Genomic DNA, 22,790 nt, shown 5'->3' on the forward strand with positions numbered 1-22,790 from the left:
CTCTTATGGAATCTTTTGGAAATGTATATTCTTTTGAACAAAAAGGATTGCACTTGAGTGCAGTAGCTTAAGCACCGTTGCACGTTTTTCTGGACTATTAATAGTCGAAAGGGAGGCAATCGAATCTGTAATCGGTTTTGAGCCGAAGAACGCAATACTTATAAGCAATCGAGAAAAAACGACAATCAAGAAGAATAAATATGCCCATTAAAAATCCCTGCCAATGAGCTAACACTATTACAGCCCACAAATGAAATCAATTTACGTTTGTGCACTCACATTTTTTTAAGAAAATGGATTTGGCTAGTTTTTAGACAAGAAGGTCAAAAATTTGTGCAGTGGATCGGCGTTGACGGTAACTCAAGATCAAAACAAAAGCAAACGTTTTGGTAGTGGAGACACGACATTCGTCGACATCGAATTTTTTGTCGAGTTCAAATATCGATACATTATATCGATATCGTCTTCGTCTGACAAACCATTTCACGATACCAAAAAAAAGTGCAAAAATAACTAAATTCTCGGCGTAATTATTTAGTAAATAGCGTAGTTAAGCAGAAGGTGAGTAGGTAGCAAGCTGGCCCTTCCACGATCCATCATGCGGTAACTGGCCTGCTGTGCAATTGCTCGAGGACAAGGCCATTGGCCCCCACGCAAAAGTAAGCAATTATGCCAAAAAGCAAAGCAGAAGTGGTCTCTGCCAACGCATGAGGGTCGCTCGGTCGTCCATTGTTATAATCGCAAAGGCAGAATCAGTCGGCGTTCTAATTAGCCTGCACTCTGTCCCATCAGAAAACATTTCCAAATCCATATCCAGACGGACCAAGGATTAGGACTAAGACCCATTTGACATGTCGCTCAAGCCCAAAATAGTGGAGTTTGTCGATGTTTGGCCGCGCCTGCGCTGCATCGCAGAGTCGGTGATAACGCTCACCAAAGTGGAGCGCTCGGTGTGGAACACAAGCTTCAGGTAAGTCTTGGACTACCACGGCAACGGTCGGAGTATTTAACAGCCTGTAGAGAGATATTGTGATAGGTTACTAAAGACTACAAAGTTACCCAACTCAGAAGAAACACTAAAAACCTATTGTATTTGGTTATTTGAAAGAAAAGAAACTTTAAAATTAATGCAGTCTATGTAATTGTTTCAATCACATTATTTTGCATTTGAGTTGGTAAAATTTGAATGTACTAGCGGCTTAACTATATATTTTATTCAACAGCAATATTCACAAATATAGCTGCTAGCGAGGCGACTGATTTGGTAAATGTCGTAGTGTAGAGAACCTCGATTAATGCACTCATAGTTTTGATAATAAATGCCGGTTTTCTAGCTTGAATTAAAATATTTTGACCGCTTAAAGGTTAAACTAAGTTCACATAAATATTAAATAGATCGATGACGTACCTTTTTAAAATTAAGAATCGAAACGGTGTAACGCAGGCTGCTTTTATTCTGACCGCAACTGTTCGTATATGTGTGTGAAGCGTGAGTTGCCAAAATAGAATTTCTAAAATAACGGGCACTAACACATCTGTCTGTCCAATCACCTTCCTTTAACATATAGCGACGTTTACACACTGTGCGTAGCGCAGCCGGAACCGATGGCTGATCGTCTCTATGGCGAAACGAAGCACTTTCTCGAGCAGCACGTCCAGGAGATGCTGGCCAAAAAGGTGCTGATCGAGGGAGAATGCTGCCATTCCAATGGTGGCCCAGACCTTCTCCAGCGTTACTACACCACCTGGATGGAATATAGTCAGGGTATCAAGTATCTGCACCAATTATACATGTAAGAATGCATCTAAATCTATAATAACTCAATAATCGTTGGAATTTATTTCTATTAGCTACCTGAATCAGCAACACATAAAGAAACAAAAGATTACCGATACGGAATCGTTCTACGGTAATCTGTCAAGCGATGCTGCGGAGCAGATGGAGATTGGCGAGCTAGGTCTGGACATTTGGCGGCTGTATATGATTGAGTACTTGTCCAGCGAACTGGTACGTCACATACTCGAGGGCATTGCCGCAGACAGAGCCAGCAATGGCACCTTGGATCACCATCGCGTGCAAATTATCAACGGAGTGATACACAGCTTCGTGGAGGTACAGGACTATAAGAAAACAGGCTCGCTTAAGCTCTACCAGGAACTCTTCGAAGGCCCCATGCTGGAGGCCAGTGGCGCCTACTACACAGACGAGGCTAACAAACTGCTTCATCGGTGCTCAGTGTCTGAGTACATGCAGGATGTTATCCGGATACTGGAATATGAAAGCCGGAGAGCCCAAAAGTTTTTACACGTCAGTTCCCTGCCAAAACTCCGTAAAGAGTGCGAGGAGAAGTTTATTAACGATCGTTTGGGGTTCATCTACTCGGAGTGCCGCGAAATGGTTTCAGAGGAGCGACGCCAAGACTTACGCAACATGTACGTCGTACTAAAGCCCATACCCGATAATCTCAAGTCTGAGCTCATTACCACCTTCCTCGATCACATCAAAAGTGAAGGTCTGCAGACCGTATCTGCGCTCAAGGGCGAAAACATCCATATTGCTTTCGTAGAGAATATGTTAAAGGTACATCACAAGTACCAAGAGCTGATCGCAGATGTTTTCGAAAATGATTCTCTATTCCTGAGCGCATTAGACAAGGCGTGCGCCAGCGTTATCAATCGCCGGCCCACCGAGCGGCAGCCTTGCCGTAGTGCCGAGTATGTGGCGAAATACTGTGATACGCTACTGAAAAAGTCTAAAACCTGCGAAGCAGAGATCGATCAAAAGCTTACTAACAACATAACCATCTTTAAATATATCGAGGACAAAGATGTGTATCAAAAGTTTTATAGCCGACTGTTAGCCAAGCGCCTAATCCACGAGCAAAGTCAGAGCATGGATGCGGAGGAGGGAATGATCAATCGTTTGAAGGTGCGTGGTCTACTAGTCTAAAATGTAGTACATAACTGCAAAAATGTGAATTATATATTTTTAAGGCTGTTGTAATTTTTTATGACCCTTTTACAAAACTACTTTAGCTTAAATAAATCTTGTTTGTGCCTTTAATCCTTAATTAATACTTACAGCAAGCGTGCGGTTATGAATTTACCAATAAACTTCACCGCATGTTTACGGATATTTCGGTATCTACTGATCTGAACAACAAGTTTAATACTCACCTTAAGGATAGCAATGTGGACTTAGGTGAGATGAAAAATGTATATTCATTAAAGGTATTTTATTTTTATGTATGTGTATTTCTATTCAGGCATCAACCTTGCCATTAAGGTACTGCAGGCGGGCGCTTGGCCCTTGGGATCTACTCAAGTTATACCATTTGCAGTTCCACAGGAATTTGAAAAATCTATTAAAATGGTACGTTTTTCGTAAATATATATATTTTATTTTAAAACGAGAGAGAAGCTGCCTTTGACAAACCAAAGTTTGAAAAAAATTTTTGCATACTTTTTTATATAAAAGTCGCAAAAGATGTTTTTACTAACTTCACTGCTTTATTTTGTTAAACTTTTAAAGAGGAAAAAAAAACAAAAATATTTTAAGCAGCAATATTTCAAGATAAATACAGAAAGAACTTCATGTAAAAAACTCCTTAAAATCGACTACGTCGTAATGTATCTCTTGAAATATGTGACATATAACAAGTTCAAGTATCTTTATTTAAATACATATTAAATCCAGTGAATTTGTCCAAATACATCTCAAATCGTGTGACTTTGTTAAAGGTACTTCAGAAATATTAAATGTATACGTCTTAATCCTGTACCGAACCTTTGCTATGATTTTTCAGTTCGAGGATTATTATCATAAATTATTTAGTGGCCGGAAGTTGACTTGGCTACATCACATGTGTCATGGAGAATTAAAATTGAGCCATTTGAAAAAATCCTACATCGTGACTATGCAAACATACCAGATGGCGATAATTCTGCTGTTCGAGACTTGTGATAGTCTGAGTTGTCGGGAGATCCAGAACACCTTACAGCTAAACGACGAAACGTTTCAAAAGCACATGCAGCCTATTATCGAGTCAAAGCTTTTAAATGCCAGCTCAGAGAATCTCGCCGGTGAGACTCGAATAGAATTAAATTTGGATTACACAAATAAACGTACAAAGTTTAAAATAAGTTCGGCTTTGCAAAAAGAAACGCCACAGGAGGTAAGTCTTTTAGATTTCATCTGGTACCTGGTTACCTAACGACGTTATTTATGTAGGTTGAGCACACAATTAACTCGGTAGATGAGGACCGAAAACTCTTTCTACAAGCCGCCATTGTTAGAATTATGAAAGCGCGTAAAGTCTTAAAGCACAATGCGTTAATACAAGAGGTAATACCTAAAACATATGACTGTGAATTAAAATTAAATGATGTATTGTTTTCTCTAGGTTCTCTCTTTATCGAAGGTTAGCTTTACACCCAACATAGCAATGATCAAGAAATGCGTGGAGTCATTAATTGACAAACAATATATTGAGCGAACGGCGAACTCGGGCGATGAATATAGCTACATGGCATAAACTGCGGTACAGATTTTTTATTCTTAAGCAAGAACCTTCCCAGACTACAACCTCCCATACACACAAGAGAGACGCTAACCAAGCGGCTTATTTTGTCTAAAAACAATGTTAGAAAAAGAAATCAAAAGGTCAAACAATTTGAGTTTTGTTATTTTTATGATCTTAGCATATTGGTATGAAAGGTGTGTGGAGATCGAACGATGTTATTGATACTTTTAATTTAGTATAGTTAGTTGCGTCATTTTGATTTAATGCGTGTGTCCTATTCAATTGTAGATATATTATATTGCTTTTATGTATTGTATATTTATCTGGTTTTATTAACACACGCACAAACCAGAATAATGTGCTGGAAAATGTATAATAAATCCCAAAAAAAATTTCTAAAAAAAGTGTCTTTCAAAGTATTTCGTGTCCTGTGCGTTAACGCTTCCGGATCCGTAAACATATAATACCACTGCACAATTCTATTTTGATTTTCGAGTGCATTCTATTGACGAATCCGTATTTTAAGCTTTGAGTTACAAGTCAAAATGTCAAAGGAAGTGTACAAGCAAAAATTTCGCAAAACTTTCCAGATTGCTAGGATTCCTACATTCTTTTGTTTTAAGAGAGTTTTTAAAGACTTCCCATCTTTTTGTTTTTGCTGTCAAATTGTATTGGGCCTTTGTTTAAAATATTAGATTCCCTTCAATTCTTTTACTAATCTTAGAATATTGATTTTATCAATTTAGTTATTAATATACCATACTTGTATGTTCAGTAACCATTTAAATTTCGCTTTTGCCAAAAAATCCAATATTTGTATATATTAAATAAACAAGGGCCGTGGATTATGTTGGTTTTTAGTCATTTTTATTTCTCTGTGCTACTTTTCTAAAAAATATATATCATAATGTTAAATGAATTAATTATACAAATATGTATATGTAATTAACTTCCTATATCAAATAACACTAGTTCATTGAACGAAATAAATAAAAAAAATGCTTCTAAGCCGTTGATAACATTCATTTCATTTGATAAAGTCAGTAGAACATCATTGTAAATTTGTTTCGCGATAAAAAAAGATGTCCCATTAAAATATTTTTGACGCTTCTTAATCCCATGGCCATACCCTGAAAACAACTGCCTTCAACGGCTTAAAAGCATTTTGGATGTAATGGCTGTAACTGTAAAACAATTCGTTAATAATACTTTTATCTTGTTTGGGTGCCACACAGCTCCCGCTGATAAAATAATTTCAATATTTATGTTTTTGGCATCCACTGTGTTATTAAAAAATATGTAATCTTTCATATACATGTTTTGTGGTTCATTTTTTATATTTAATGACTAGTAAACGTTTACATATTGCAATTTTCCTTTCCAACTACTCAACTTCATTTATGTTCAAAATTTGAGAAAAGCTTTCTCTGGTAAAATCGTCTTGAGCATTTTATACGTTTAAAGTTTTTCCGGATTACTTTCGATCGTTTTTATTATCAAACATTCGTTAAAATGTGGAGGGCTTAACTTCATTCTGTTTCAGTTTTTTGAAATTCTATACGTATCATCAGTTTCAAGATTTTTTTTATCATTTCAACTTGATTTTTCTGGGGCCTGGCAGAGCATCAGATGTTCGATTAGTATACATGAGATAAAAAACCATATCTCATTTCATTGTCCACATTGCCCGTCTCTAGCTCATTTAAATACGTTGCACGACTTTAAATTGATGTAAGCAATATAGTGTTGTTGCCAAAAACCCTAAACGGTTTAGTTGTAGTCCAAACTATATATATATATATATATCGCTCTTACATATACGAGTATGTATATATGTTTAAATTAATGCAGTGCTTTTAAATTTCTTGTTGCGTCACAATGCTGCGTGTATTCGGTTAGATTTTGGTTGTTCGATCATTGGCCATATAACTACAGTAATTGCTTTAATAGTATTTTAAAAGTTGAGTGTTGACCGCACATTCACTTTACACTGTATTTTCTTTAACTTCTTGAAGTGAAATCTTGTTTGTATTTGTTAGGTTCATTTATTTACTTTCACATATTTTAAATTTAATTTAATCTTTCTTAGCGCTTTTTTCATTGTCAGTCTTTACGATTCACGGTTTTTGTGCATTTGAATTTTTCAATTGTCTTAATACTGTATGAGCAATTACGATATTTTGTGTATGTTTTCAAGGCGAACGAACACAAGCGTTTTTCTAATCGAATGAGCAGATGAGTGAGTGGGTGAGTGCAAAGATAAACTGGCAGCTTTCGACCCGATAAAAGTTAATGTAAGTGCAGGGTTATTATAATTTTCGATGCTACTATACACAAATGTATGTGTATAAAAAACAAGGGGCAGTGTTTAAGCTTCCAAGAGGGGATATTTTACTGATCTAAGGAGACAGTTTTGGAGCGTTTCCAAAGAGATTTAAAAAGCCCCTTTTTTTTAGGTTTGTTATTCGTGGTCGCCCCCGAGGCTCCATTGTCATTGCGATTGGTATCCTTCCGCGTGGTGGATCCTAGAAAAAAGACTTTGGTATCAACATTAAGGTCTTTTGAAGTTTTTCAAATATATGTAAATGCTACCGCTTAATTCAAACTTAACTCAGTGGTCTAACTATCAAGAACCTGCTAGGGAGAGGGAGTTTTTAAATTGCACACGAACCTTACCTACGAGTATCCGCTAATTATTGTAGCACTTATAGGCAAAAATTTCATTTAAATTTAAACACAATATTTAATTATAATCTAGTGTTAGGGACGCCAAGTAAGCGTGACAATATTTTGAAGCAAACAATTTAATGCATATACGTTATAAACAAGCTCTTGAGTCCATGGGATCTCGACGTTCCTACAAACACAAAAAACGTATGTGGATTGGTTGGACCTTGGACCTTGTACAAAACCTTTAATAATCTAGAATAATCTACTTTTTAAGTAACGTTTTCAAAAAAAATCTATAAATTATTTTATGCAATTTGCTTCTAATTTGAAAACACTTTCGTTTCGTCACTTCAATGACATGTGTACTTTTCAGAAATGTGTTTTGAACTCTTACCCGATTCAAATTCATAGACATGCTTGCTGTTGCTATCATCCATAAGCTGATCGCAGTATGTCTTATGTTTTCGATCTTTGCTGCTTTCTAAAAGATACAAGAATATCACTTTATTATTTAATCCGCTCACTTCAGACGTACTCACTTTTTTTGGTTATCAGCAAACTAGTAACACGCCGTAGAGCCTCGCGGGGTGATTTATTCAAGAAGGAAGGTGTAAGATTTGGTGGCAGTGTTAATGGCTTACGAGATTGTCCGGTGCCCGACATGCCCGTCGAATTGTCCCACACCCGCATGGAAGCCAGTCGATCTATGTTCTCGGTGGAGACTGGTCGCATTCCCCGTTGCTTGGGATACCATCCTCGAGCCGGGGCCCCGGTCATGCGAAGCATTTCATTAGAGGCCAAGGCATGATTTATTGAGCGCTGACGGCAAATTTGGGCTGTACCATAGTTACCACCTATGGATAGGGTATGAAATATAATAACACTGTTGTTATAGATATTGCTTTAATTTTTTGATTCCTAAGTAATAAGATAGCATAAAAATAATTTTAGAACATTTTTACGAGTTATCGTTTATTTTTGGAGCGCTTTCAAAGTCAGCTGATTCAGAGGTGCTTTGAATTGTGAAAATTGGCGGAAAAAGTTTAACATATTGCAGCGCAAAAATTGTCTTCATATTTTTAATTATGGAAAAAACAAGTAAGAGTATGTAAATTAATCGTAAATACGTTTTCCGATAATTGTGAGTTTTTGCTGAATTGTCCAATGTATTGCTTGTAAGTATTTTCCATTGTTTACTAACAAACGTTCTAGTGTTCTGTGGAATATTACTTTACAACGAAGCACCAAAGTTAAAGTTGTATGTTTTTAATATATATATATATATTTCACATATATATATGTGAAATCAAATAGTATTAATGTTTTTTGCCCCAAACACGATGCAGACGCTGTTAACACTTATATTTTGGAAAATATAGAAGATAACTTTGTGACTAAAAGAAAATTAGCAAATAAGCTGGCTGCAGAACAAGGGAATTCATTTTCGTACATGCTGCTTTAATTTCCGCAAAAAAAACGAAGCAGGCAGAAACGGCCTTTGTATTAAAAAAAAAGCATAAGCAGTGAAAACATACATGATATAAAAAAGAAAATTGAGACAAGTCACCCTATTAAAATAAGAGCTGATAATGCTATAGCTTTCTTAATTGAAAATGGATTTACAAAGCAGCAATATAATAATAAAAAAGCGCTCAATAAGCAGCAAGGGTGCGATATTTTCCCTCCTTATTCAAAAGAAGCAGAAGCAAAATTGAAATACAGGCCATCCAAACTTAAAATTTCTGAAACAAGACTTGCTAAATTAAACAGCTGGCCGCATACTTGTTATGCAAGAGGAAGTTTTAGACGTTTGCTCAGACACAACGAATTGTTCGTTAATTGTGAAGTAATCGACAATCTTCAAAATCCGGATGCAGAACTTTATAAATCAAGTTATCATTCTAATAATGAAAAAGAAGAAGTGGAAGTGGAAGACGAATTCAATTGCCTTAATATATTTTTAGAGGAGGAAGTTGAAGAAAAGCAATAAACTTAATAAAATATAAAAAATTATTGACTTTCATCTCATAATAATGGTTTTGGCATCTTGTGTCCTTACTTCGCTCCCACGCCAATCCCCCAAGGAAGACACCTCCGGATCCACCGGTTGAACCACAGACATATTAATATCCACACCTCCTTCGCTCCCATCCATCTGCCTTTAAAACCGCTTTCATTTGTATATAAATACATTTTTCACTTTATTTTCAAGGATTATTTTTGTGGGCGGAGATGAAGATCAGATCAAAAAATAAACAAAAACCAAAATTCTATTTAAATCCTAATTATAAATATAAAAAAATCAAGACGCTATCTTTAAAATTGTAATTAATACCAAAATTTCCGGCTTTTTACCCGTAGTGCACTGTGTAAAATGATAAAATTAAATTTAAATTTAAGCGAAATGGGTCTGAAGCTGACTGAGGTCAAAGTTGGTTAAATCAATTTTTCACATTTTAACGCCAATGCGGTAAATGAAAACCTATAATATGTGTTACATTTAAAATTGATGCTTTTAAAATCTACCACAATTTATATAAAGCAAATGAATAAATATATATATAAAGTTTTAGTAATGTGAGTTACAATCATCCATCCAAGGCCTCCAACTTATAAAACTTATAAGCATCTTACTGTAGAATGACTAAGAAGAAATTTAAAATTTTAATAGCATAGAAATATAAATATCGGCAGGAAAATAGTAAAATCCAAAAAATCTAAATATTTTGTAAAGTTGCATTGTTTGGCATATCAATTTAAACAATAACTATTAAAATTAAAAAAAAAAAACGGAAACCGTTGTTTTTTTTTTGGTGAGAGCGGTACCTTTAGGCGTTTTGTAGAGTAGAGGAAATATCATGCGGTGACCTGACTTTTTGGGCGGTTTGTTGGCGTTAGACGGAGTGTGGCAAACAAAATAAAATTTTGTAATACCGATAGAAATTAGCAAGACAATCAATAACATTAAAATATATCGGAACACTTTCAAAAAGTGTGGTTCTGGCAGTTTTGGAAGTGTTATGGATTGTAGAGTGGGCGTAGCATAATGAACAAGAAAACTTGCGCTGTGTTAACGTCTCTGGAATCTGCGTGATTAAAATCAACTTTCTAGCTGTTATAATTCCTGAGATCTCAGGCTATTGATCCTGATCAAGAATATATATATGTCGCATTACGAATGTATTTTGACCACTGTACGTGTCTGTCATATTATTAGCATGGTTTGACCACTGTGCTTGCAAGACGCAGCTGCGCAATGAGTTTGGTATATTGTGAGGACATTCTTAGAATTTGACTACAACGTAGAATATGACTGGCGCCAAAGTACCGTTACGAGTGAGGCGACAGCGTTGTCGCGCTGTCGCCAAGTGTAGTCCAGCTAGCGTGTGTAAAGGATAGATCGATGCGTAGAAAATACGATCAGTTGCATACAGACAGTCGCGCACGCCGGTTGGAATTCGCTTCACTCGAAAGGTTTATTTGCTAATATGGAAGATCAGGAGCAAGAAAATGCCAACGCTGCGACATCAGAAGTGGGATCTGCTTTGCCTACAAATATCACCGATGCATACCTGGCAGCTTTACAAGTGCAAAACAACAACCTATTGGAGATCATCAAAAATATGCAGACACCAAAGGCATCGGCAACTGATGAAAAGGGAAAACATATAACTCTCCCAAAGTTTCATCCTGAGGGACCTGGTGCAGATGCCTCCGCTTGGTGTACAACAGTGGATCTTATTTTTGCTGATAAAATGCCCGAAGGTAGCAGCCTGATGATAACTTTAAGTAAGGCGCTAGAGGGAAGTGCATCACAATGGCTGTCCCAAATATGCTTTGCTGGCATCACATGGCCACAATTTAAAGAACTCTTCGTTCAACGCTTCATTGGCATCGAAACGTCTGCTGCCACAATGATGAAAATTTTGAACGGGCGACCAAAATCTGGAGAAAGTTACACCGAACATGGAACCGAATCGTCACCTTACTTATGTCCAAATTTAAATCTATTGATCTGGAGGAAATTGCGGTTTCACTTACTCTGGCTCACATGGCACAAATTGATAACAAATTGTCGCGCTGGGTTTTTACAAACAATATTAAAACTCGAAATGACATGCAACAACAACTACAAGCGCACACTTTTAAAAAACGGAACCTTGATGACGACGCATCTACAACAGACCAGGAGCGTAAAAAGTCTAAGTATCTCTCTCAAGTGGAATGCAATTATTGTGGAAAGACTGGACATAAATATGCTGAATGTCGTGCTCGGCAGAGGTCACAAAATCAAAGTCACAACGGAAGTTCAACGCAAGGATCAAAAGACCGATTAACAGTCAAATGTTTCAAATGCAACGAGCTTGGGCACTTCGCATCCGCCTGTCCAAAAGGACGATCACGAGGAAACGACCAAGTAACCGAGAAACGTGTTGGCATCTGTACTGTAGCTCCACCATCAGGAATAGTAAGAAGTTCAACCGGTGAGTCCGTTCCATACTTTTTTTGATTCCATTATGAAAGGATGAATTAGTGGTGCTGTGCTTATGAGTGGCAAGTTCTAGCTACGTAAAGATTTGTAATTTTAATTTCATAAATAAAAAAGATTTAATATAAGAAATAAGATTCAATGTAGGCGACCATGTCTTGCTCAAGAGTGAAGAGTGGCATCAAACAAAGCTAAACCCAAGGTTTGGGGCCATATGTAATGGCGGAAAAGCTTGATGGTGACCGATATGTGTTGAGATCTTTGACAAGCAAGAGAACGTATAGTAGGCCCACGAATAGTTATGGTCGATGCCTGTTGAGGTAGACGCAGACCAATGCGAGAGATCGCCGACTGAGGCACTCGTAGAGACCAATGTGAGAGATCGCCGACTGAGGCACTCGTAGAGACCACTGCGAGAGATCGCCGACTGAGGCACTCGTAGAGACCATAGACTCTGAGTTAAGTATTCACAAGGCTACAGCTATGAGGGTCCGGAGGGACCATGACGCATGAGGATGCGTGAGATCGTTGCAAGGAGTGCAGCAAGAGCCTGACAGTGTGACATAATAGAGACAAAAGAGAGAGAATGGTAAGGTAAAGAATGAAAAAAAAGAAAGAAGTGTGGCAAGAGATACGATTACTGTTTGATCAAAAGAAATGAAGTCATAAAATGTAAATTGCAAAAAAAAAAAAAAAAAAAAAAAAAAAGCTTGAGCAAGGCAAGGGATGCCGATATGTTATTTGATAAAAATGTTTCGGATATTGATGAAGTGAAGTTGAGGAATATAAGGAAAGCAACGAGAGGGCGATACTGACGCAAGTTTTATTGGTTATGGAGCGATCCTGTTACATAAAATTGATTAGATTTAACACCGAGGGTGCATGGTGGGCGTTTTTACAGGTATTTGATTTCGCGAGCGAATGGCGCATGTGGATTTTCTCTCTCGAAATCCAGTGCTTGAACAACAGAAAGGTATGAATAAGATTTCAGAGTTACGAATCAATTTGACCGAGGTATCTGATAACTGGTTGGTTTCAGAAGAACAGCGAGATACTGAGTTACAAGATATAATTGTAAAGTTAAAGAATAATGAGTTACGTTATTATGCAACTTGGATGGAAAAAGACGCTGGACAAAGTCTATTGTTATTATCGATTCGAAAATATGTCTAAATGAGTGCGTGGATTCGTAGAAGATTGCATTACATGTGAAGTTTCTAAGCCACTAGCGGGAAGAGTGCAGGCTGAGCTGCATCTTATTTCTAAAATAGAAGCCGAGTCTAGTCAGAGATCATGGCAGGATGCGTTGGCTGAAGTGCAGCTAGCAATGAATGGCACGATTAATCGTGTGACTAAGTTTAGCCCTTTGGAATTATTGATTGGTAAGGAAGCTCGACCTTTTGGCTTGTTGCCGCTAAACGAAAATAACGATGATGAGGTAGACATAGAAAATTTGAGAAAGGAGGCTAAAAAGAACATGAAAGCTCAAGCAGAATACGATAAAGATGAGTTATGTAAAGACAGGGGCAGCACAATAGGAGTTGTGTCTGTAAAAGGAACTACACAAAATATAAGTTCAGTTTGTGTAAAAGGAACTATACAAAATATAAGTTAATTATGTGTAAAAGGAACTACACTAAAGATAGGTTTATTATGTGTAAAGGGAACTACACAAAAGATAAGTTAATTATTTGTAAAAGGAACTACAAAATATGTTTGATTTGAAAGATTAAGAGAAAAATGTGTTAAAGGAATTACACGAGTGGTATGATTTGTTAAATTTGAGTTGTGTTACGAAAATTTAAGTAATTTAGTCATGTTATGATAAGACTAAAGTTGAAACTAATTTGAATCAGAAAAGGATTGAATGGAAATAATTCTTTGAAATATCCAAGGAGTCTTTAAATCCTGAAGTGTTATCACTTATGTGGTAGATTTAAGACAACACACGAGGACGTGTATTATGTCAGGAAGGCCGTGTCGCATTACGAATGTATTTTGACCACTGTACGTGTCTGTCATATTATTAGCATGGTTTGACCACTGTGCTTGCAAGACGCAGCTGCGCAATGAGTTTGGTATATTGTGAGGACATTCTTAGAATTTGACTACAACGTAGAATATGACTGGCGCCAAAGTACCGTTACGAGTGAGGCGACAGCGTTGTCGCGCTGTCGCCAAGTGTAGTCCAGCTAGCGTGTGTAAAGGATAGATCGATGCGTAGAAAATACGATCAGTTGCATACAGACAGTCGCGCACGCCGGTTGGAATTCGCTTCACTCGAAAGGTTTATTTGCTAATATGGAAGATCAGGAGCAAGAAAATGCCAACGCTGCGACATATACTTTATATGGTCGGAATCGCTTTAATTTACATATTACATACTTTTCAACGAATCTAGTATACCCTATTTAGTCTACGAGCAACGGTTATAACAATTGACAAAAGCAGCATCAACATGCAAAACTTTCTGATACAAAATATTTTTAGATTAAAGCCCAGTTGCATTTTTTGAATGAACATATTTTTATTTGCGAATAAAATGTTGTTAGCAGATGTAGGATGTTGTGCTCTTATCAGCTTACGGTGGCGTTGTAGGGGCTGGGATGTATTTTTTGACAGTTTTCCTGTTAGGAAATCTCTTTTCTATTCTACAGAATTTATGTTTGAGAATGGCGTATGTAAAGGAGGATCCTATTCATCAATTTTTGAAATGGACATGCCCATTGAGGGCAATAGAATTTAGAGTAATGCTCAAAGGTGTGTGCGGGATAGATTTGGGCGGTTTTTAGGGGTCAGAGTGGGAGTGGAAAAAATGTTTTCGGCATATCGATAGATCTTGGCTAGACAACCAACCCAATCCAATTAATCCAAAAAAATAAATAACTTTCAAAAGAGTGTCGTTGCAGTTTTGGGTGTGTCTAAATGGGTCAACAAACTTGCGCTGCTTCTATGTCTTTTAGCTTTTTTAGTTCCTGAGATCTCGACGTTCATATGGACAGACAGACGGACATGCCCAGTTCGACTTGGCTATCAATTCCGATTAAGAATACATATACTTTATATGTTCCGAAACGCTTCCTTCTTCTTGTTACATACTTTTCAACGATTGTAGTCAACTAGCCTTTACTCCACGTGTATCGAGTATAACCAGTCTACCAGTTTTAAAGCTATGTGCTTAAAACTTTACCAAAAGTCTTTTCCTGGTAGGAGTACGAATTTGCATCTTTAAGAAACTATATGGTTCTATGTGTTGTCCAATCAGCAATAACCCAGCCATTCATATGATTTTTTAAAAGCAGCTCACGTTGTGAACTAGTGACGTGATGTGCCTGAGTAGAGTAAAATAGTGTTTTTGTTGGTTCTGCTTTTCTTGCGACTGGCTCAGTAGACCTTTTGCTTTCATTTGACCAAATTTACATATATGTAAAGTGTTCACCCAGAAAGCAATTATAGAAAATTCAATTTAATGAACCCGCAATGACCTGATTCTTGCGCTGCATCACAGCTTAAAATATCTTGGGATGAAATTCCGGATTTGATGTATTAAAGTGCGAGACCCTACCTTTCTCACTGGCTTTAAATGGTCCAAGTATTTCCACTACCACTCCTAGAATATTCCGAGAAAATGTGCCTTTGGGGTTAAGTACCATTGCCACACTAAGGTGTAGCTAGGGCAGCTTTTGTTAATCTCCAATACAGGGACCAACTATTGAGTGTGGGAAAGGGGTAGTTGAAGAAAAGACGTTTTGGGTGTTTAGGTTTAAATTGGTATTGGGAGGGAATTATAGATCAAGATAAGGGTACGTTTTACTCCTGATTAAATGTATGCTTTTCGTTTTACATAAAGTGGTAAGAGTAGTTTTACATTTGTAGGAAAAAGCTTATAGGTATTGGCAGGAAATTTGGTGTCTAAAGTACAATTTTGTGTGGCCTGATGTTCTACTTTTGTAATTTGGCATAATTGTTAAGGAAATCGTAATATTAATTGGATGTATACACTAGAAAGCTTGAAGGTGGCGCAGAAAAAGAAGAATTGTTTTTCCTTTTTTCTAAACCAATATTTTGGCCCTTTTATGTAATTTAATTTTGTATTAAAAAAATATATTGATTTTCCTTGACACTTCAAAACATTTTTTAACCTTAAATAACATAAGGAGTATGCTCATAAATGGTCGATTTATTTATGAACCTTTTAAAATATGTGTGAGTTATATAATGTCGCTAATTGTTACTCTTTTTAAGAATTCTTTAATTTGGGCGTTAGTTAATCGATCATTTATGAGCATACTTCTAAAATCTACCATATTACTTGCCTCCAATACCCAAAATTGAAGCGCCCATGCTGATGCTGTTCGATGTGCTCGATCTGGGCGCTGTGCGGGAGCCGCTGACCACAGGCAGGGGCTCATTTTGGCGTCGATATGGGGTACGAGGTATGTCACAGCTGCCGGTACATTGTTATTATTTTATGTCTTATTTAACTTGTATGTAACTACTCACCCTCTGGCAAAAATGGGCGTTTCAGGAAGACTGCATGAGGTTTGCAGGCGATGCTCTTCGCGCGGCGACTGCTTTAGGTTGCGCTTGGTGCCGTAGTTAATATAACGACGATGGTAGGACCCAGATCCACCTGCCATTCCGTCGAAATGCGGAGCTGGCAGTGGAGGAATCGGTCCCAGACCAGTGGGTGTGGTTATCCCACTGCCACCGCTGCTATAGTGGCCAAATAGTTTTGGCGATTTCTTACGGTATTGCGAGTCGATACTCCAGGATTTCATTGTATTCGCCGAATGACCTCCAGTCACTCGATGTGGGGGGACCATAGGAGGTCCGCCGTTGCCCTCTAAGAAGCTGGCCGATTGGTGGGATAGCGCTGGGGGCGGTGGCAGCTCGTCGGTAAAGTGACGCGCAGAGGCGATATTGTCCCCACTTCGGCGAGTGTTGCTGTTGCTACTGTTCACCGCCGTACCAGAGGCGGTGGCATGCACCTCCACTACGGTAGTGCCCCGATTCGCGGAAGGGGTATTCGGCACTACCGGGAGCTCTAGCTGCTTTCGCGGCTCCACTGGTGACGGTGGAAGAGGGGCATCGTAGTCAAATAAATCCGGGTTGGAACTCGGCGGCGATGGTGGCAGTGGGCCCAAACTGGGCATCTGTGACAGCAGCATCTCCTTGGCGCTTTCAGACTTGTGAACGCCGTGTCGAAATTCCAGCACCCGCTTTGCATGCAGCTCGGCAGCTGTCGTTGCGGCACCAGTAAGTCCTCCTCCTTTGCTCTCAGCCGGTTGCCCGATAATTGGAATGTCTCCACGCAACAAAGCACTGATGTTATGCTCTATTTGCATCAGTGGAGCACACCCATAGCTTAAATCTGAAAGTTCTTCGTCCTCCTCCAGAGTTGGGGCCAAATCTGTATGCGGAGTGGTTGCGTTGGAAGCTCGCTGATCTACATTGAAAAAAGTGTGTGTAAAAGTGAGCAATTTCGATAGAATTTAATTTTGATATTATTAATGAAGAGAACAAAATAATGATTTTTCTTTTACTCACCGTTACCGTTGTACCCATACAACTCGTAGCTGCCGCTTCCGTTCAGACGCGCCTCGTCAAACTCTTCGCTGCTGGATGTGTTGTCCGGCATGGACTCGGCACTCAGGCGCTTTTCCGTTAGCATCGCCGTCTTGCTCTTCGCAGGCTTGCAATAGCGAAGTTGTTCTGGTGACTCGATATCAAGAGATAAGATCGCTCGGTGTGCGGCGACCATCTCCAATCCCCGGCGTGTATGCTCCGCATTAGCCTCAGACTCCTTGTACACGAAGTTTATCTCAGATGAAGCTGGTGGCAGCGGTAGTGGTATGGGAGTGGCATCGCTTTGCTCGCTATCGCTTGTGTAGAACTCATTACTGATCGCCCCGGCTCCCACTTTGGTCTCGACTCCCTCGGCCAACGAGGAACGTGGTGGCTTTGGCATACAAAATACATCTGTGACACGAGGCGGATTTTTGGATGTGGAGCGACGGATAATAAAAGTCCCTTTGCCCAGCATGCTTCTTTCGTTGTAAATGGAACTGCCGTCTAAATTGTGGGTTTTCTGTTTATATAAATGTTAAAATGGTAAATTAGTTAACTGATAGGAACTCGTATTTAAATCAAGACAGAACGTTATAGTCGAGATCTTCGAATATCAGATACCCGCTGCACCGGTAAAGCGGCGGAGATTTGCAAGTAGAAAAGCGAATGTTTTTCTTAGATTGGCCTCGAACGCCACCATGAAGGGCTTACATTATTTGCCAAAGTAAATGATTTTAGCAAGCCGACGGAAATCTAATTGAGAACTAATGAAGTACAATAAAATAAATTTTTAAAAGTGTAGTCATGACAGTTTCGGACGGTTTGTGACCAAAAGACTATCTTGAAGCAAGCATTTACCAATTAGACGCAATAAAATATGCACGCTTTTTATAAACATTCGCCGTTCAATGGGCAGACTAACAGACAGATTTGCGTGGATAGATCGACTGCAATGCAGTCTGCAATTCCTGAAGACGTCCATTTTGCAAACATTTTATACCGCGCTTTTGAAAGCATAAACTTTTACGTTCGGAATAGCTTTAACAGGGGATACGCTATTTATACTATTAACGATCGCACTTGCAACATACAAAAGTCCTGATATGAACTTTGGTAAAAATTATTTGTTATACCGTTTTAGAAGCAGACGTATTTTTAAAGCCACTGGATTTCTTCTTGTTGCTTTTAAAGTGAATCTCCCAGGCAACTCCGTTCTGTTTAACGGGTGTAAGTTCAGTAGAGATGGTTGACTCCTCCAGCGAATCTTCGGAATATTCCTCATCCCTGGCAGCAGCTTTTGATGTCGCGACATTGAAGTGAGACGCAGCAGGCGAAGCCTCCCCGGACGAAGAGTTTGACCCGCTGGATAGTGGATTCAACATGTGGCACACCTCTTTGTGCTTTTCGACAGAGCTGAGTAGCCGCTTGCAGCGAGCTCCCTCCCCCATGGCTGCCTTGGAAGAGGGACCTGGGTAAATCGTCACTGGATGTTCGTTGACGAATGGTTCCGGCAGCTTCGCCAAATTACCACGGAGAACAGCGTTATGCACAGCGCTAATGTCGATGCCCAGTGCGTTGCGACCCTCGTTGCAGCTGCCTGGGTGCCTAATGGCTGACAATCGACTTGAGGAATTGGCAGCAGAAGCTCCACCCAAATTTGAAGTTCTGGCACCACAGCACGGTAAACTGGAGTAGTTTGAGTTTACGGCAGGAGTCGAGCAAGATCCCCGAGCCTTTGGCTGGAGTAATGGTAGCAAAAGGTTTAGCGGTGAGTTAATTGGTATCCAATTCGCTGCGTTGCAAGCAGGGGAGCTTTCTTAGACTCACCAGCGTTGTCTGAATGAGAGGCGATGTAGTTTCCTGTTCGTGTACAACCTCAGATAATTTAGTTAGATTCTCAGCCGTCCCATCCACTTCGTTGAAACTTCCCTCGGGCACAGTGTCTGTGCTGGGTGTTTGGGGTACATCTTCGGAATCCTTTTTGGACATGCTGTTATGTCAAAGTTAAGAATTTCTTAGAAAAAGCAATAAGTGGTAAATTACTTAAATAACCAAAAAAATAATATTTTTGGGAAAAAAATATACGGTGCCACAAACTAGTGATTTTTATCATTAAAATAGACACAACAGATTTTATTAACACGATCAAAGCATTTCAAAATTCGCTCTCTTCTACATGCCGAGATCTCAGCGACGGACAGACTGACGGACAAGGTTATAAAACAAAAAAAAAACAAAAGATAACGCTATAGTCGATCGGCTATTGATCCTGATCAAGAATATATGTATATATATGTATATATGTATAATTATATATATACATATATTATATATATACATATATTATATATATACATATATTATATATATACATATATTGGAAACGATTTTTTTCTACCTTTTGCATATGTACTTTTTAACGAATCTATTATACCCTTTTATCGATAATAAAATTACTTAATTAATAATCATCACTATGATGATTATGAGCTGTGCGAAGTCGTGTCCGTTTTATTTTACTTCAGCACAGATCTAAGATTTAAAAGGTACATTTTTCCGGAACCCACTTGAAAATTTTAAATATGGTAAGTGGCATTGAATGGTATTTATTGTTGTTATAATATTTACTAAAATATAAACCTATTCCAGAAAACCGACATTTCTAATTTGACACTACAAAATTAAATGTGTTTTTATGTTGTCACTAATGATCTACTCTGTTACTTACTTTTTGCGACTTAGGCTCATGTAGCCATCGTCCTCAGACTGATTCTCGCCACTATTGCAGTTCAAGGCCACTGGTTTCGTTGCTGCCTCCTCAAATTCTGAAATAATCTCATCGAGGACTTTTATTGGCTCAGGTATGTCATCCAAGGAAATGGGTTCCAACGACTGCAGTTGATTATCGCTGCATAGAAATAGTTATTTAATTTTACGCTTATAACGGCTTTATTGTTTAATTGACACTGACTTGTGGGCCTTTGGGTGAGTATAGACAATGTTTCAAAACTAATGCTGTTCAGCCATTACAAGAAAATGCATGCTAGTACTAGCTGTGTAGCTCTAATAGTTCACAAAATCTGACACGGACATACGGACTTGGGTAAATTCAGTGGGTTGTGGCGCCTCTGGCGGTAAGCTTTTAGGTTACTCAGGTTAAAAGCAAGAACATTAAGCCTTATCAATTGCATTTCATTGGTTTACAGCATACCACTCGGATTTCTTCATAAACTAGCTCTCTTCATTGATCAAGTTTTAAAATCATAATTGCTCAGCAAGATCGTATAAAATTTGTTTCACATACTTTTGTCCTTTTTGGTTAGCTTCAACAGCAGCATCTAAATCTAGGGCTACCTCCGCTGCCGTCTCCAATTCCAGGGAATGGAATGCGCGATGAGATTCTGCCATTGTATCATAGGATTGCTCTGCCTCCAGATGAAACGTCCGCTCAGTCTCGACGTTGGTCGAATCGCGTGCTTTAGTCGATTCATGTGCCGCTGCCATTATGAGATGCTCATTGAACCATCGACGGTAGACCTACTCTCGGCAGTGGCTTCTTTGTTAATGTCGGATATTTTGATGACTACAATTTCCCAGTTAGCGAAGCAATTTTAATGTTCATCTATGCAATGAGTGAAAGTGATTGGAGGTTTTGCTCTACCTTCTCGCTGTTTTAATTCTATGTCCTTAAATTCTTCATTTTTAGGTTTGCCTGCAAGGATTAAACAATGTCTGATTAAACAATGATTTTTTTTACGAATGCCGCTATTACTTGTTTAGTTATTTAAATATGTATGTCCATGTAAGGGTTAGAAGGTTATAGATATATTTTTGCACATAATCTGCCAAGGTTAATTTGTATAGTCACGATGAGCATAAAATGTATAATTTTAACAGGAAGGTTTTTGAGAACATAAGTACCATACCATAAATCATTCTACATATGTAAATATCTCAGTGGGTTGCTTGAAAATGCATGTATGCATAAAAATAGAATTTTCCTGTGCCCAATCTAGTTTTATATCAAAATTGTTCCAATATATTTTTTTGCAATTTTAGCACCGGACGTACATATGAATGTGTAAATATAAAAGTAAGTACATTGTCATTGTATGCCGCACATTTAAACATTTTTCGTCCTTTCACAAAAATTCTTATCTTATTTACAAATGTATATGGAATTTACAACAAAAAGGTAAACACACGCGCAACTCCGGGCAAATAAAAACTGTTCACCGAGACGTTTTTATGCATTGATTTTTCACGAAGAATGATTTTGAGAATGAAGTGCTGCGAGGAGAACGGGATAACATCAACTCGGGAGAGAAGAGTGTAGAAGCTCACTATTAGCACTCTGCCTTATCTTCATTCATATTTTCTATACACTTTGGGGTCTAGGCGAAAAGTTTGAGTGTGGGTCCAGTCAGGCGCACTCACAACGCATTCTCGTCAACCTCCACCCACACACACACACCTTGTACGCTTGGCTACATGTATACATACATACATCTGTACATGTAAAAACACGTTTGTTCGCCTTGGTCAATTGAAAACCATTTGCAACATCAACTCAAAAGTCATACTCGACGTACACAGTATGCGCTTGTATACAAATTTGCGTCAATAGTGTATAATGTGAAAATTTCATTTCCTGTGTTATCAGTTAATGTCTAACGCTTACAGTAACTATACATTCATATACGCACACAAGCCGCACCGTCTAGCAGTAATACTTACTGCTGTCGGCTTTCATCTTCTCACTCCTTTTCGTTTTCAATTAAGTTTCTGCAGTCTGGCATCGATTTTTTCGAATGCAGAGGCACATGCACTAACAGCCGAACCGACTTTTTCGACTGCCCGGGGTTGTTCGTAAGCTTCTGCTGTCGGCTCACAAGGAGTCTTTCGAAGCGAAAAGCTGCTAGAATAGATTACTTAAAGCGTAGGGGGGGCAGGGAGGCCACAGATGGTAGATGCCGCGGCGACCCTCAACGCAACGATACCATCGGCTTTGGACGGTTATGTCTGAGAGTATTCGTATTTTGCAATGGGATTTTTCTCAAACACATATGAAAATGCCTATGCTAGAGACCAGGGAACCTACTTATCTCTGACTTTCCGACAACACGAAAGCAAACTTTTGTTTATAACAGAGAAACGTTCGCAAATCTAGGGATATCAGAAATGTACCAAAATGTTGTATCGATATCTTTCGACACGCGCAGCATAAATCGTTGACTTTTTTTTAAGAAGTGTTTCTTTCAACAGAAGTGTTTCTATCAGCAAAAATATAGCAAATAAATAGATAGATCAGCGCAGAAAAAAACTTAAAAACTAAATTTCTAGAACTTGACTTTCTGCAAATGTGTTGGGCTATCGGATATCGATTTCATAATCATTTTACTTCGACGGGGATATTGCTTAGCAAGGACTCCAACCCAAACCGGTGCGGTAGGAACGGCTGACGGCGTTATTTTCACAAATGGAGGCCTATTAACTAATAAAAATTAAAATATGAGTCTTTTATTCACATATTCCAG

At 38.5% G+C, this 22,790-nt stretch overlaps 2 protein-coding genes across 6 annotated transcripts; one reads left to right on the forward strand and one right to left on the reverse strand.

Annotated features, from left to right (window-relative positions):
* The first annotated feature begins 451 nt into the window (after positions 1–451).
* Positions 452–4,927, forward strand: LOC117144761 (cullin-2). The gene is made up of 9 exons (XM_033310123.1): positions 452–561; positions 793–970; positions 1,569–1,793; positions 1,852–2,929; positions 3,085–3,202; positions 3,267–3,373; positions 3,807–4,175; positions 4,232–4,345; positions 4,404–4,927. The coding sequence occupies exons 2-9, from the start codon at positions 852–854 to the stop codon at positions 4,533–4,535; spliced, it is 2,262 nt and encodes a 753-aa protein (XP_033166014.1). The 5' UTR covers positions 452–561; positions 793–851; the 3' UTR covers positions 4,536–4,927.
* A 922-nt stretch (positions 4,928–5,849) lies between these two features.
* Positions 5,850–22,445, reverse strand: LOC117144723. Of its 5 annotated transcripts, none has more exons than XM_033310076.1 (11): positions 22,355–22,445; positions 20,558–20,965; positions 19,982–20,161; positions 19,081–19,243; positions 18,387–18,992; positions 17,233–17,773; positions 16,186–17,131; positions 15,999–16,129; positions 7,733–8,047; positions 7,588–7,674; positions 5,850–7,060 (listed from the first exon to the last, which is right to left on the reverse strand). In XM_033310076.1, the coding sequence occupies exons 2-11, from the start codon at positions 20,755–20,757 to the stop codon at positions 6,915–6,917; spliced, it is 3,315 nt and encodes a 1,104-aa protein (XP_033165967.1). In that variant the 5' UTR covers positions 20,758–20,965; positions 22,355–22,445; the 3' UTR covers positions 5,850–6,914. The 5 variants fall into 5 exon arrangements, with proteins under 5 accessions (XP_033165967.1, XP_033165959.1, XP_033165975.1 ...); XM_033310068.1 differs by lacking the exon at positions 22,355–22,445 and adding an exon at positions 21,991–22,293; XM_033310084.1 differs by lacking the exon at positions 22,355–22,445 and adding an exon at positions 21,960–22,293.
* Positions 22,446–22,790: the final 345 nt, after the last annotated feature.

The sequence above is a fragment of the Drosophila mauritiana genome, chromosome 2L (assembly GCF_004382145.1).
Source record: "Drosophila mauritiana strain mau12 chromosome 2L, ASM438214v1, whole genome shotgun sequence".
Classification (NCBI taxonomy): Eukaryota; Metazoa; Arthropoda; class Insecta; order Diptera; family Drosophilidae; genus Drosophila; species Drosophila mauritiana.